Source organism: Triplophysa dalaica, chromosome 17, assembly GCF_015846415.1.
Source record: "Triplophysa dalaica isolate WHDGS20190420 chromosome 17, ASM1584641v1, whole genome shotgun sequence".
NCBI classification, from domain to species: domain Eukaryota; kingdom Metazoa; phylum Chordata; class Actinopteri; order Cypriniformes; family Nemacheilidae; genus Triplophysa; species Triplophysa dalaica.
In genome coordinates, this window is record NC_079558.1 from 3,415,166 (window position 1) to 3,427,011 (window position 11,846).

At 40.3% G+C, this 11,846-nt stretch overlaps 1 protein-coding gene across 1 annotated transcript; it reads right to left on the minus strand.

Annotated features, from left to right (window-relative positions):
* Positions 1–748: 748 nt before the first annotated feature.
* Positions 749–11,846, minus strand: trim8b (tripartite motif containing 8b). Its single transcript, XM_056771524.1, has 6 exons — positions 9,834–11,846; positions 5,114–5,209; positions 4,562–4,795; positions 3,072–3,103; positions 2,807–2,922; positions 749–2,693 (listed from the first exon to the last, which is right to left on the minus strand). Exons 1-6 carry the CDS (start codon positions 10,404–10,406, stop codon positions 2,050–2,052), a joined length of 1,695 nt encoding a protein of 564 aa, XP_056627502.1. The 5' UTR covers positions 10,407–11,846; the 3' UTR covers positions 749–2,049.

Consider the following 11,846-nt stretch of genomic DNA (forward strand, 5'->3'; position numbering starts at 1 on the left):
TTTGATGGGCTTTATAAACCAAATTTCATTTACCACGATTTCTTTGCATTGAAAATGTTTTGACATGAAACTACAGTTCTTGTTTGTCAAATTCATTCACGTTAAGTTTAAACCAAAGTTCGATCAGATAAAGTCAGGATTTCTTCAAGTGACAGTTGCAACAAAATGAAATTTCTGTCATTAGTTATTTGCCCTCATGTCAATGAATATTGAAGGTGGATGTGAAGCTGGCCTATAAACAATCTTCATTCTTTTCGACATTTTGTTATAAGCTGTAATGTTTCATTTGAACTATGCAGCTGTTTGGAGTTTAGTGTTACTATAGACCTCTTCGGATGATGTCAACGTCGCTTTTTAGTTGTTTAACAAAAACGTTTGAAAAACACAATCATCAGAATATTTATAACCAAATGTTAAACAAACATCTTTAAGGTTCAATTACATATTAAAGATTTAAACTAATATTAAAGAAATAAAAACTGAAACCAGAAGTGCTTCTGGACCAGGGTTTATGTTGCATCATAATCTTGCAAAGTCCTCAAAAGAGATGTTTGCAATGGTCGATTTCAAAACAGTCAGCAAACGAATCTGATTTTGAAATTCATTAGATAACTTACATTCAGTAACACAAAAAGAGACGGAAATCAATTCATTTGTATTTGGTTTTGTCTAATAAGCTGTGAAGGAACATGAAACAAAGTCAACTTTATATCCTTGTGTGTTCAAATATGCACGTTTGAATCGTAAACCATTTTGAAATTATCCTTTATTTTCAACATGTTTTTTTTCCAAATTACAAGTCTTTTTCGTTTCACAAAATATTTACAACAGAAAACTTTCCCTCCATTTCATCCCCAGCATTTAGTTAGTATAATAACGTTCATTGGTCAACATTTCCTTTACATAACTTCTTTAAAAAAAAAATCTCATTCCCTGTTTCAAAGTCTTTTTATAACTGCTAGCAGTTTTATTATTTTTCTACGAGTGCATATAAACTCTTTTCCACATGCACTCAGCAACAAACAGGAAGTCGGAGGCTCTGTTGCTCGGAGCCGGAAATGCTATGAAACACAAGGAAGAACAATTACAGCATTGACAGCAAATGCGAAGGAATCAAGTGCACCGTGACCCTCTGGGCCATTTTGTCAGCGACTGACACGTTAGCGCTAAAGCCGCCGTCGAGTCAGATATAATGAGAGACCGAGGCTAAACGAAAGAATGCGAAACCAATACATCCTGTGTTTAACACACAGTATGTAAAGGGGAGCATTTCTGTGGCTTCGAAGGGCGTGAGAGACGGAATGAGGTCCGGACTGAACGCTGAAACGTTCTCGAACCGGTCAAGGCCCGTTACTTAGGAAGCCTGAGCAAAACCACGAATCAACGTAAAGAGCATTTCCAGTGAACCAAAAGTGAATGGAAATCGTGACAACGCCGTGCGGTATGAGTATCCTCACGTGCCTGGTAAAAACGTCACAAGGTGGCCGTTAAAATCCAAGCTAACATGTGCTTGTGCTATTTGTGATGAATAAAAAGACCACAGACTCCAATTTAAGCGAAAACAAGCAGAAATATGGAAGGCTGTGAAACTATACAGAGTTCTCGCACATGCTGCATATGGGTAATCCAACAAATAACAACCATGTGAAGATAATAAAACTTTTGTGGGCTACAATTCTCTCAATAGTAGACAATTAGGCGATCACTAAATCATTTTACAGCTGACATCCATTGTTTCATCCAACGAGTCAACCGTAATTGCGAAAATTTTGATTTTACCAAAGAAAGTGCCACATTACCGATGACAGCAACCTCCATTATTTCTGCATCCCCTGCAAGAACTGAGTGTTTCTAGAAGAGCAACTTGCATTCATGGTATATCATCACAACACCATTAGTGCCTAAATATTGTGCAAAGCTATGCTTGACTTTGTGATATTAACTTTTCCACTGCTTCAGAAGTTTATTCTAAATGGTTGATCCGTGTACAAAAATGCCCCACGTGCATTTCTCACACCTGGTGACTGGTAGCAGTCACTACAGCACGGGTTAACTGGTGACGTAATGCTTGGTGGAAGACTGGCCGTAGAGGCTGTAGAAGTCAGTGTGCCTGTGCGACTGCGAGGCGTCGATCCAGTCCCGCATGGACAAGCTCTGGAGAGGCTGCGACATGGCCGGCGCAGAGGGCAGAGGGCCATGCGCGTACTCCTGCGAGCTTACCGGCCAGGGGAAGGAACTGGAGCGAGGGTACGGCGGATGTCCACGGTGGTTAGACACGGAAGGCACCCCTGAGCAGTAACAATTGTCAACCGTGCACATCAGGATCTTCCGCGCTCCGTATTGGGGCAGCTGGGAGGCGCTGGTGTTTGGGTAATGGGAGTGGGGAAATACGGATGCGGAATGGGGTAGGGGTTGAGAGCCGGAGGCTGAGCTGCTGGTTCCTACGTGCTGGGAGGAGCTGCACGGCCCTAGGGCTTGCTGGGAGGACTGTCCCTCGCCCGGGGCGGATCCTTGAGTGAGACTTAGGCATGGTTGCTTAGCAGCTGCAGAGCCTGATGAAGAGGAAGAATCCATGAAGCTAGCGCCCGCTCGGTTGCTCCCGCTGCCTTCAGGGAACGCCACGGAATGCCTGCGCTTCTCGCACAGGTACGCCGGAATACTCTGGAAGAAGTTGGCAGGAGCGCTGAACGGAGCTAAGAAGAGAAGAATCAGAATGAATTATTTAAATATAACTAAAAGGAATTGCAAGATCAGAAGATTTCAGATAATTCATTAGCTTGAATATATTATTTCAGAAACAGCCTACCTTCCAGCATTTTGCAGAGGTTTTTCTCTCTTTTAGAGATTTCGGATAGAAAGAGCTTGGAGTTGAGGCTGCCCACTTTGTACGTTGATAATGTGCCGCCCACATATGATTGAGACCTACAACCCAAAAAATGATTTCACAAGAATTAACCAGGCAAACTGATGTTTACGTTGACACAATAATCAGAGAGGGGTGATGACTTTTGAAAGATGATATGATGAATAATGTATGAACATTTTTCTGTTGAAATGCACCGTTGACTCACCTGTCCATTAGTATTTTTACAGACTTTGTGTTCTAAAAGTAACAAAACAAAAGCATATATTAGTGTATACAAATACTTTTTCAATAAATGAAATCTCAATTTTGAGTGGTACATTTTGCAGCGTATTCTAGTCAAGAACTGCCCACAAGAAGATTGTCTAACTGATCTACAGCTATTGACAGTTAAGTTTTTAAGTTTCAAGTGGTTTGTAAAAGAGCTGGTTCCACATTTTAAATATCACGATCACGATCATGATCACGATCATGTCATTCAAAACCGGTTTATGTCTCTTTCTTCTGTGGAACACAAAAGATATTTTTAAAACATCTCTGTGGTCTTGTGGAAGTCAATAGGGCCCCAATATCGTAAGAATAGCAACATTCTTAAAGGGAAAGTTCACCAAAAAAATACATTTCTGTCATCATTTACTCACCCTCAAGTTGTTCCTAACCTGTATACATTACTTTGTTCAGTTGAACACAAAGTGAGATATTTGAAAAAGTTAGCAACTGACATTTCTGGGACATCATTGACTACCATTGTAGAAAAGATTTAAATGGTAGTCAGAGGTGCTGCTGAATTGTTTGCTTTCCTAAATTCTTCAAAATATCTTCTTTTGTGTTCCACGGAACAAAACATATTTTGATCCAAAAAACATTTCCTACTATGGAAGACAATGATTTCCCAGAACTATCCGTGTTAAACAGAACACAGAAATTAGTAAATGAAGACAGAATTTTCATTTTTGGGTGGATTATCATTGCATCTTATTTTATGTTCCGCAGATGACAAAGTCATACAGGTTTGGAATGACATGTGGACGGGTAAATTATAAGTAATTTTTCCTATTTAGATCAATTAAAAAAACAAATATGGCGCACAAGTGTCAGAGACAGAAAATCATATGGAAAATGCATTTTTGCATGTGCACATCTAATATACATGCTACCGTGTGCCTCAAACAAGCATTTACTGAATGTTGAGATCTATTATTGCATACTGTATTATTTTTAACAGTATTTTGTGCCAATGAGAAATTTTGGCAATGATACATGATAATACTTTAATCTTCAAATCCTACACTCTTATATGTACAGTATAGGTAGAAACACAAAACATATTTTAATGTCTCGCAGAGTTTAGCTCAAGAAAAGTTAATCTGATTCTGCATCTGTGAATCTGAACAATAAAACCAAATCTGAAAAATACACTTCTACTTGCTGAATCCCAGAGAGGTGATCCGTGCATCCAGCACATGAAAAATAGATGCCTATTCTACATGAGGCTAGAAATAATAATTTTTGCCATCTACAGACAAGATCACGCCATTTTGCGTTTTGAGTTCAACCATAACAGCTTGGCAGAGTGAAACTCTTCATCATCCTCTCCATGACACAGGACAAAGACTCTTAAAAACACTGTAAAATGTCACCATTTATAACAATCACAGACCATCTCGCAGTGACAACGGCAATAAAAAATTAGGTCACCTTCATAAAACCGATGTCCTCTGCCTTATCGAAAACCATCTGGATGGAGCCGAGCAGTTTCTTGGCCTCTTGCTGTTTCTGATGAAGCTGGAGGGCCTGGGCCGAGTTCTCCTGGCAGAACTTGGAATGGGCTTTATCCAGAACCTCCAGGGTCTTCCCTAGATCTTCCTCCAAAAGCTGCTGCATTTTCTGATACTGCAGTTGTACCTCCTCCTTCAGATGCTGCACTTTGTCCTAAGGTTCCGCGGTCGGCACAAAACCACTTATTATTATTCAGGTTTTATAGCACCTCAGCTATTGGGATTACACACTGCATCTTATTCTAAGGGAACGATTAGCAAAGACCACTTTGGAAACTGGATTTCTTGGTGCAGAGAACTAGGCAAGAGAACGCTGTACAAACGTGCTAATGTGGTCATTAATCACAGCAACAGGAAGTGAGGCACAGATTAAAAAGCTAAGTGTTTACTTTGAAAGCTTGCAACGGATGAAGTTGTTCTGCTAATAATAATAATGCATAAGCCTGTCATTGGATGAGAAAGACACACTTACTTCCATGAGACATTTGTCAGATTCTAGTTTGTAGAGTTGCTCTTCGATGTCTTGAACCCGGTCCTCAATCCGATCTTGTTGTTTAATCAACATTTGCTGAAAGAGATAAAATGATATTATTAGATTAGTATTGTTTTTATATTCTAAGATTTGGTTGACTACATTTGCATTGTCGGATTTTAAGCTCATGTACGGAAAACAACCTTAGAAAATGATCATTTACTGTACATGCACTAATAAAACGATTTAGCGCCATGAAACAACAATGCATATCAATAAACACCCGTGTTTACTTAAATATAGTCCATTTTATGGTATTTAATCATATTTTATCGGTTGTATGAGCTTTTCAGGAGGATTTAAGAAGGCAACTATATGACATCATTACTTACAAGAACTCAGCTTTGTTTCTAAACACTTCAAATACTTAGAACTTGAATAAAATGTTAAGTGATTCAAGTGATTGTTCTCCCAGAAAAAAAAAATCTTTCATGATTTATAACCCTCTTGTCAAACCTTTGAGGTGTTAACAACATTCTTCCAAATATCTTCTTTGGTGTTTTGCGGAAAAAGAAAGGCATACCGGCTTAAAATGACAAACGGATGAGTAAGCGATGACATAATTTTCATTTTTGTGTGATCTATCCCTTTAAATTTAATATAAATCACGGTCGAACCACACAATATTTTTTAAGGCTACGGTCAAGTCACCTAGATGAAAAACGCTAAATACACTCAATTAAATGTTTTATTCTGCATTCATGTGTACACCACATTCTTAATGTTTGAAAATCGGCAATAGATATTATTATTGGCCTTTTGTAAATCCTTATACATCAATGACCCAAGTATGTGCGGAAAAAACTGCCAAATAAAGTGCACAAAATCATATGAATATTCATGAGGCTGATTCATTTCATACCACTAGCAACATCATTATGAATATATTCTGAATATACACTATATACCGTCTAACCCCAAAGCTCAAATATAGAAAAAAAGTGGGTGGGTGTCTGGATGCATGCCATGCATTATTCATCAAGGGACACTGGATTCAAGTTCTACATTACTAATGCTGAAAGGCAGAAATCAGTCATCAGAAACTAAAATCCACTTCAAACTACAAACCAGCCATTCTTTGTAGTAGGCTATCATTCCCATAAAAAAACGTATTTCAAAATAAATAAAACCAAGAACGTGAGCAGACTTCAGACACATAAAAGTCTCGTCTGTTGTGTGACGACACAAATGGAACTTTTCCTTCGCTAACTTCCTGTTCCTGTTCAGCGAACGCAATTGTCACATCTCCTGCCGAGAGTGAATTGGTGCACGGGAGGAATTTCAATTCTTTTTCTTTCATATTCCACAGCAAACAAAAGAAAAACACCATCACCAGACGACTTGACAGAAGTTCAGTGGTACCTAAGGAACGAACCAAATTAGCTTTAATTAAACAAACGCCTCATGCAAGAGGCAGCCACAAAAGCGAAGGTGGGGGTGCTGTCATGGCAACAAAGCTCTTTTTTCATATCTGTATATTCAGAGGGGAATATGGGAGAGGGAAAGGAGAAGGACAGACAGCGTAAAGGAGAGAAACGAGAATGTTTGCACCGTCTTTCACCATTTTGTCTTTGTCTGCGACCGAGGCAGAGACAAATCGCATTGACCCCGGGAGTGTGTGCTCTGGAGCCGAGCTCTATAATGAATGCAGGCGAGCTCATAGATAACTGTTTCCTGTTCAAAGAGGACAACCTCAGCCTCACCAAGCCGCTCGAAAGCTTGCCGGTTGTGCCGCCGAGGGCTAATGTTTAATTCAGTAGCATGACGTCAAATTTTAATAACCTCACTCGCAGAATAATAAGAACCTTATATAAAACAAGCATTCCTAGTAGAAGGAAGCATACAATTCCATTTTGGAAATCTGAGGAAGTAACGCACGGATTCATCCAAAGAGCAAAAAACACAAACAAAGAGAATCAATGTCAATGTCTTCAGAATTCAGCGGTACAGGACAAACGGAAGACCCAGGGAGGGATTCGCTGCAGACTAATGATCCTCAATCACCCCGTCTGACAGACGCTTATAACAGCTGACTGTACCCTCGGTGCCAAATGAACTACATCAATCACTGCAGATGATACACGCAGCCCAACCTCATCCTTTCAACGGATTTTGTTTGCAGAGCGAATGACAAATTGCAATCGCGATCGCAAGGTACTCTGTAAACGAACCAAGTTTTAGCGGTGTACGTGAATTACGTCTCTGCTCGTGCACCGACTGATTTTAGAATTGGCACAAATATATTGGATTTGGGAGTGAATCAGTTTTTAGTTAAGTCTATTACAGATATCTGGTATGAATTGTTACAACGTCCGCATTGTGTTAGTTCAGCCATAGAAAAAATTCTGTAATCTTTTATTCGGCCTCATGGCGTTTAAAACCTGTATGTGACTGTATCTTCTGTGGAACACATATTACAATCTTTTGAAAAAATGTTTTAGTGGTTTTGTGTCCATACAATTGAATTCAATGTGGGCCAATGTCATTTGGTAACCAGCGCTCTTCAAAATATCTTCTTTTGTGTTCTGCAGAAGAAAGAAAGTCATACAGGTTTGAAATGTCAAGAGAGTGAAGGGCTGTCACACGATTAATCGTGACTAATCGTTTGCAAAATTTAAGTTTTCGTTTACATGAAGTATGTGTGTGTACTGTATATAATTATTAATATATAAATACATAAACATACATTATATATTTAAGAAATATTTATACATGTATATACATTTTTATATTATTATATAGTTTATATTTTATATAAACATAAATATTTAATATATACAAATATTATTTTTCTTAAAATTTTACATGGATGTGTGTCTATTTATATGTACATAATTATTATATACAGTACACACACATATTTAATGTAAACAAAAACTATTATTTTGCAAACGATTAGTCGCGATTAATCGTGTGACAGCCCTAGATATATTTTTCATTTTTGGGTGAACTACCCCTTTAAACGCGTTGAAGTCATTCCTACGACAAGCCAACTGACACACAACATGATGTGTTTGGATTGCAAAAAACTGGTTTGAAAACCACCCATTACTTTACAGATTTAACTGCTGTTTATCTACATCAACATCAGGAACAGAAGGAAGGTCAAGGACCAGAAACCCGCACGGAGACACAGAATGTCTTTGAAGCTCTAGGATCTAAGACCATGGCCTAATTGTAATGACTGATGAGCTCAGGCTGCCGGCGGAGGCCTGGAGGGTGGAACCTAATACCTCATGGCGGTGGTGCTGGCTTGCCATCCAGGACCTCTCTCAAGGGGGAATGGGGGTAGGGTGCTCAAAATCACTGTCATTTCAAACCAACGTCTCTTTTGCCAAGGTCAGAGTGAACGAGGGAATAGCAACCTTGCCCTGAGCTACGGCCCCAGACAGGGGCATTTGCTTTGCGGCATATGAATGTGGAAAGCGTGTCAAACTTAACTGCACCAGGTGTGAATATAGAGAAATACACGATACTAATACCACATCTAAAATCAGTTGATGCACAAGCATGCCGCTTAAACTTGGTTTGTTAACGAAGTACCCTGCGATCGCGAATGCAACATTAAGATTCCCAGTCTATTTCAAGTTTTTAAGTCTAAACTTCAAAAGCATTTTTATTCAATGGCCTTTCCTGAATTTGAATTTATGGATTAGTATTGTTATCTATCTCTTAATTTGTATTTTAGTTTATACTTTACTGTATTTCATGATTGTTTTGTACAGCACTTTGGTCAGTGTAAGCTGAAGTAAAATGTGCTCTAAAAATAAAATGTGCTTGCTTACTTACTTATGCACATGGAGAAATAAGCCTGTGGAAAAACTGAAACCTATGTGACAGACCAAATTCCAAATGCTTGGGATAGAGCAGAGCAAGGTTGGTTGGTTAGTCATGGCTAGCATGTAGTTTGACAGAAATGGCTTTGACGCTGTCAGAGAAAACTGGTGGCGTAGGATTTTATGTAGTCAACAAAAAGGGAAATTACACTGGCCGCTTCCAACTGAATCAAACCAGTCGGACCCTTAAATATGAATGTTGACACAAATGTAGAATTTAAACACATTATTATTGTAATAAACTACACAAAATCCAGACAAAGGCCCACTCTGGCTGTGAAACAGCACTTTGCCTTGTTTCCTGTTTATGAATCTGCTGCTTCTTAATACTATAAAAGCCTTAGAAATGATTTTTCCGAAGCAGTGTGCATTGCAAAAAGGTGAAAAAAGACAATTCAGGTCATTTTGTTGCAGCAAGCCTAGGAAAATGCAGGGGGTTGTTGGGGGTGAATTAAATCCCAATCTGGCCTTTTCCCTCATCTGTGCCACAGGAAATAAGACTCATCATTAAATTCTCCAGTCGCAGTCCTCCCCCTCCCCAAAATGCCACGCAAGGATGCACCTGTGCTGGGAAGATAAGCCCAGAGGAGAGCTTTGGTATTGTTTGCAGCTCTACCCAATTGTTTATCATTCAAATGGAAGAAAAAAAGGGGGAAGGGGACAGCATAGTTAGGCACGACGCCGATGAAACTCAACCTGTCTTTAAAAAACGAGTTTGGAAACCCAACCGGACACACCGTTGAAATGACTTGTGTGGTTTATGGCCAGCAAGAATTGAAAACAGATTTGTATCAAAGATCAGGCAACTCAATCGGACCACTTACCCTGATATCATTTCGCCTGACTTCAATATCACACACGGCATGGCCGTGGTTGGTGGCACATCTGGAGAAGCAGCAGTATTGGCAGACGGCCACATGCTCGGTTTCACAATGATACAGTCTGTACTCATCATGCTGTGGACAGCTCCAGGCCCTGACGTCCTCAGTGTCCACCAGTAAGTGTCCGGCATTGGAAGAGGGTTGTTGGAGATGAGTCTGTACGTGGGAATGGCAGCAGGGTGCGTTACACCTAAGGCAAACCTTCTGGGCTTGGAGCGGAGGACCACGGCGACACAAGATACAGTGCAAGACCGCTGGCGTCTTCTCGACATTTAAAGCATTAAACTTCTCAACGATGTTAGAAAGTTTGTGGTTCTTCTCCAAACTGGGTTTTTGGCTGTAGGCGTGGTTGCACTCGGGGCAGCGTACCATTCCTGAATCTTTCGACCAGGCCTCATTTATACACACGCGGCAGAAATTGTGTTTGCAAGGAAGTTGAACCGGCTCGGCGAACACATTCAAACAAATGGGGCATATTAGCTCTTCCTCGAGACAGTTTTTCCAATTCTCTGCCATCTTCGACGCTTTGAAGTTCACGGCTGGCCTGAAACTTTAAAGTCAAGTGGAAAACTGCATAAAACCTTGTTGAGGCGTTTGGAGAATCTCAACTTTCTCAAGTTCCTCTGTCAGTCACAGACGGTGAGAGATGAACAAACCTCAACTTTGTGCAAACGCTAAAGAAAATTATAGTTTCACACAACACACTTTTGCTCAAGGCAGCAACGTTACACCACCCACTTCTTTTATCGTTCGTGTCAACTGTAGGCGTCCCGAGAATTTTGTATTACAGCCAAAGCAGTGAAGTGGACTTTTCTGTCTTGTGACTTTAAATGCCAACACGCTAGTTTATATTCCGAGTGTGTAACGATGATTCTTGCGCCCACTATTTATCTATGACGACTATGAATAATCCTGTCTGCGCGGCTGACAGCTCTCGTTTGGGAGCTTAAGTCAAGCCGACAGGCCTTTTTTCGAGAACAGCCTTAAGCAAGAGACTGGTTTATGAAGCGAATTATTCTTCTCCCGATTTTCGTTTATTTGTATATGCGTGACAACGTTATAGTTTAGTTGCGCACCCGCTGTTGAAATAGCATCACGCTGACATGAAGAGGATTATAATCTTTCCGCTGGATCTCTCAACACAGACGAGTATTACACTTTACGTACAAATATCCTTCTCTCGCATTCGAATGAGCGCGTTTTGTAATTTAATTTCACAGAAAACGACCCCCGCTAACCGATCGGTTAATCCCTACACATACGTGTAGACTACAAGCATACTACACTTCCCCCTCATTATAACAAAGGAACAGTGAGAAAACATACACTGGTATGTAACCCGTCCATATACTCCCAAGTCTAAAGGAAACCGGACTGCCAAGTGCCGTCACTTTGATCTCTTTAAAGCGCCCCACCAAAGGCTTTACTCGGTGTAACACCGAATGTTTCAATGTATCATTAAATGTTACATTTGAAATACTTTGTATCGCTTCCCTACTGCGCGGGGCTGGTGTCCATGTCCTTTGATTCCTGCACAGAGAAGAAAAGGCGAGGAAAAAAGAAAGTGCTTAAAGGCAACCAGCTCTAATGTCGTATTCCGACACACGTCCAAAAATAAACGGGTAGCCCTTCATATTTTAAGGGAAAACGGAGCCGATCTCGCTATTGGTGTCTGTCATCTGCCATTTTGCGTTCCTCTTTAAAACTGAAAAAGAAAACGTTTCTGTGTGTCCCCCATCGAGCTTCTCTCGCTTTAGTGCTGAAAAGAAATCAAAAGTAGATCACAGCCGTGCGTTTCTTCGCAGTTTCCGAGTCCAATCGAGGCCGATTCCTGAGAATGCGCGTCCATGTGCCGATCTTCAAAACGGGCCGATCTCACCATGGTATTATTTATGGATTTCCCCCCTCTGCTCTCTTTCAGGATTTGATGAGGGTTGGAATGCAGGCAAAGCACCG

Excerpts from the sequence above, each read along its gene's own strand:
- trim8b (XM_056771524.1), bottom strand. The coding sequence starts at position 10,406 with ATGGCAGAGAATTGGAAAAACTGTCTCGAGGAAGAGCTAATATGCCCC. Across the intron at positions 5,210-9,833 it reads TCAGGCGAAATGATATCAGG|CAAATGTTGATTAAACAACA; the intron begins GTAAGTGGTCCG and ends TATCTCTTTCAG. Across the intron at positions 4,796-5,113 it reads CTGACAAATGTCTCATGGAA|GACAAAGTGCAGCATCTGAA; the intron begins GTAAGTGTGTCT and ends GCGGAACCTTAG.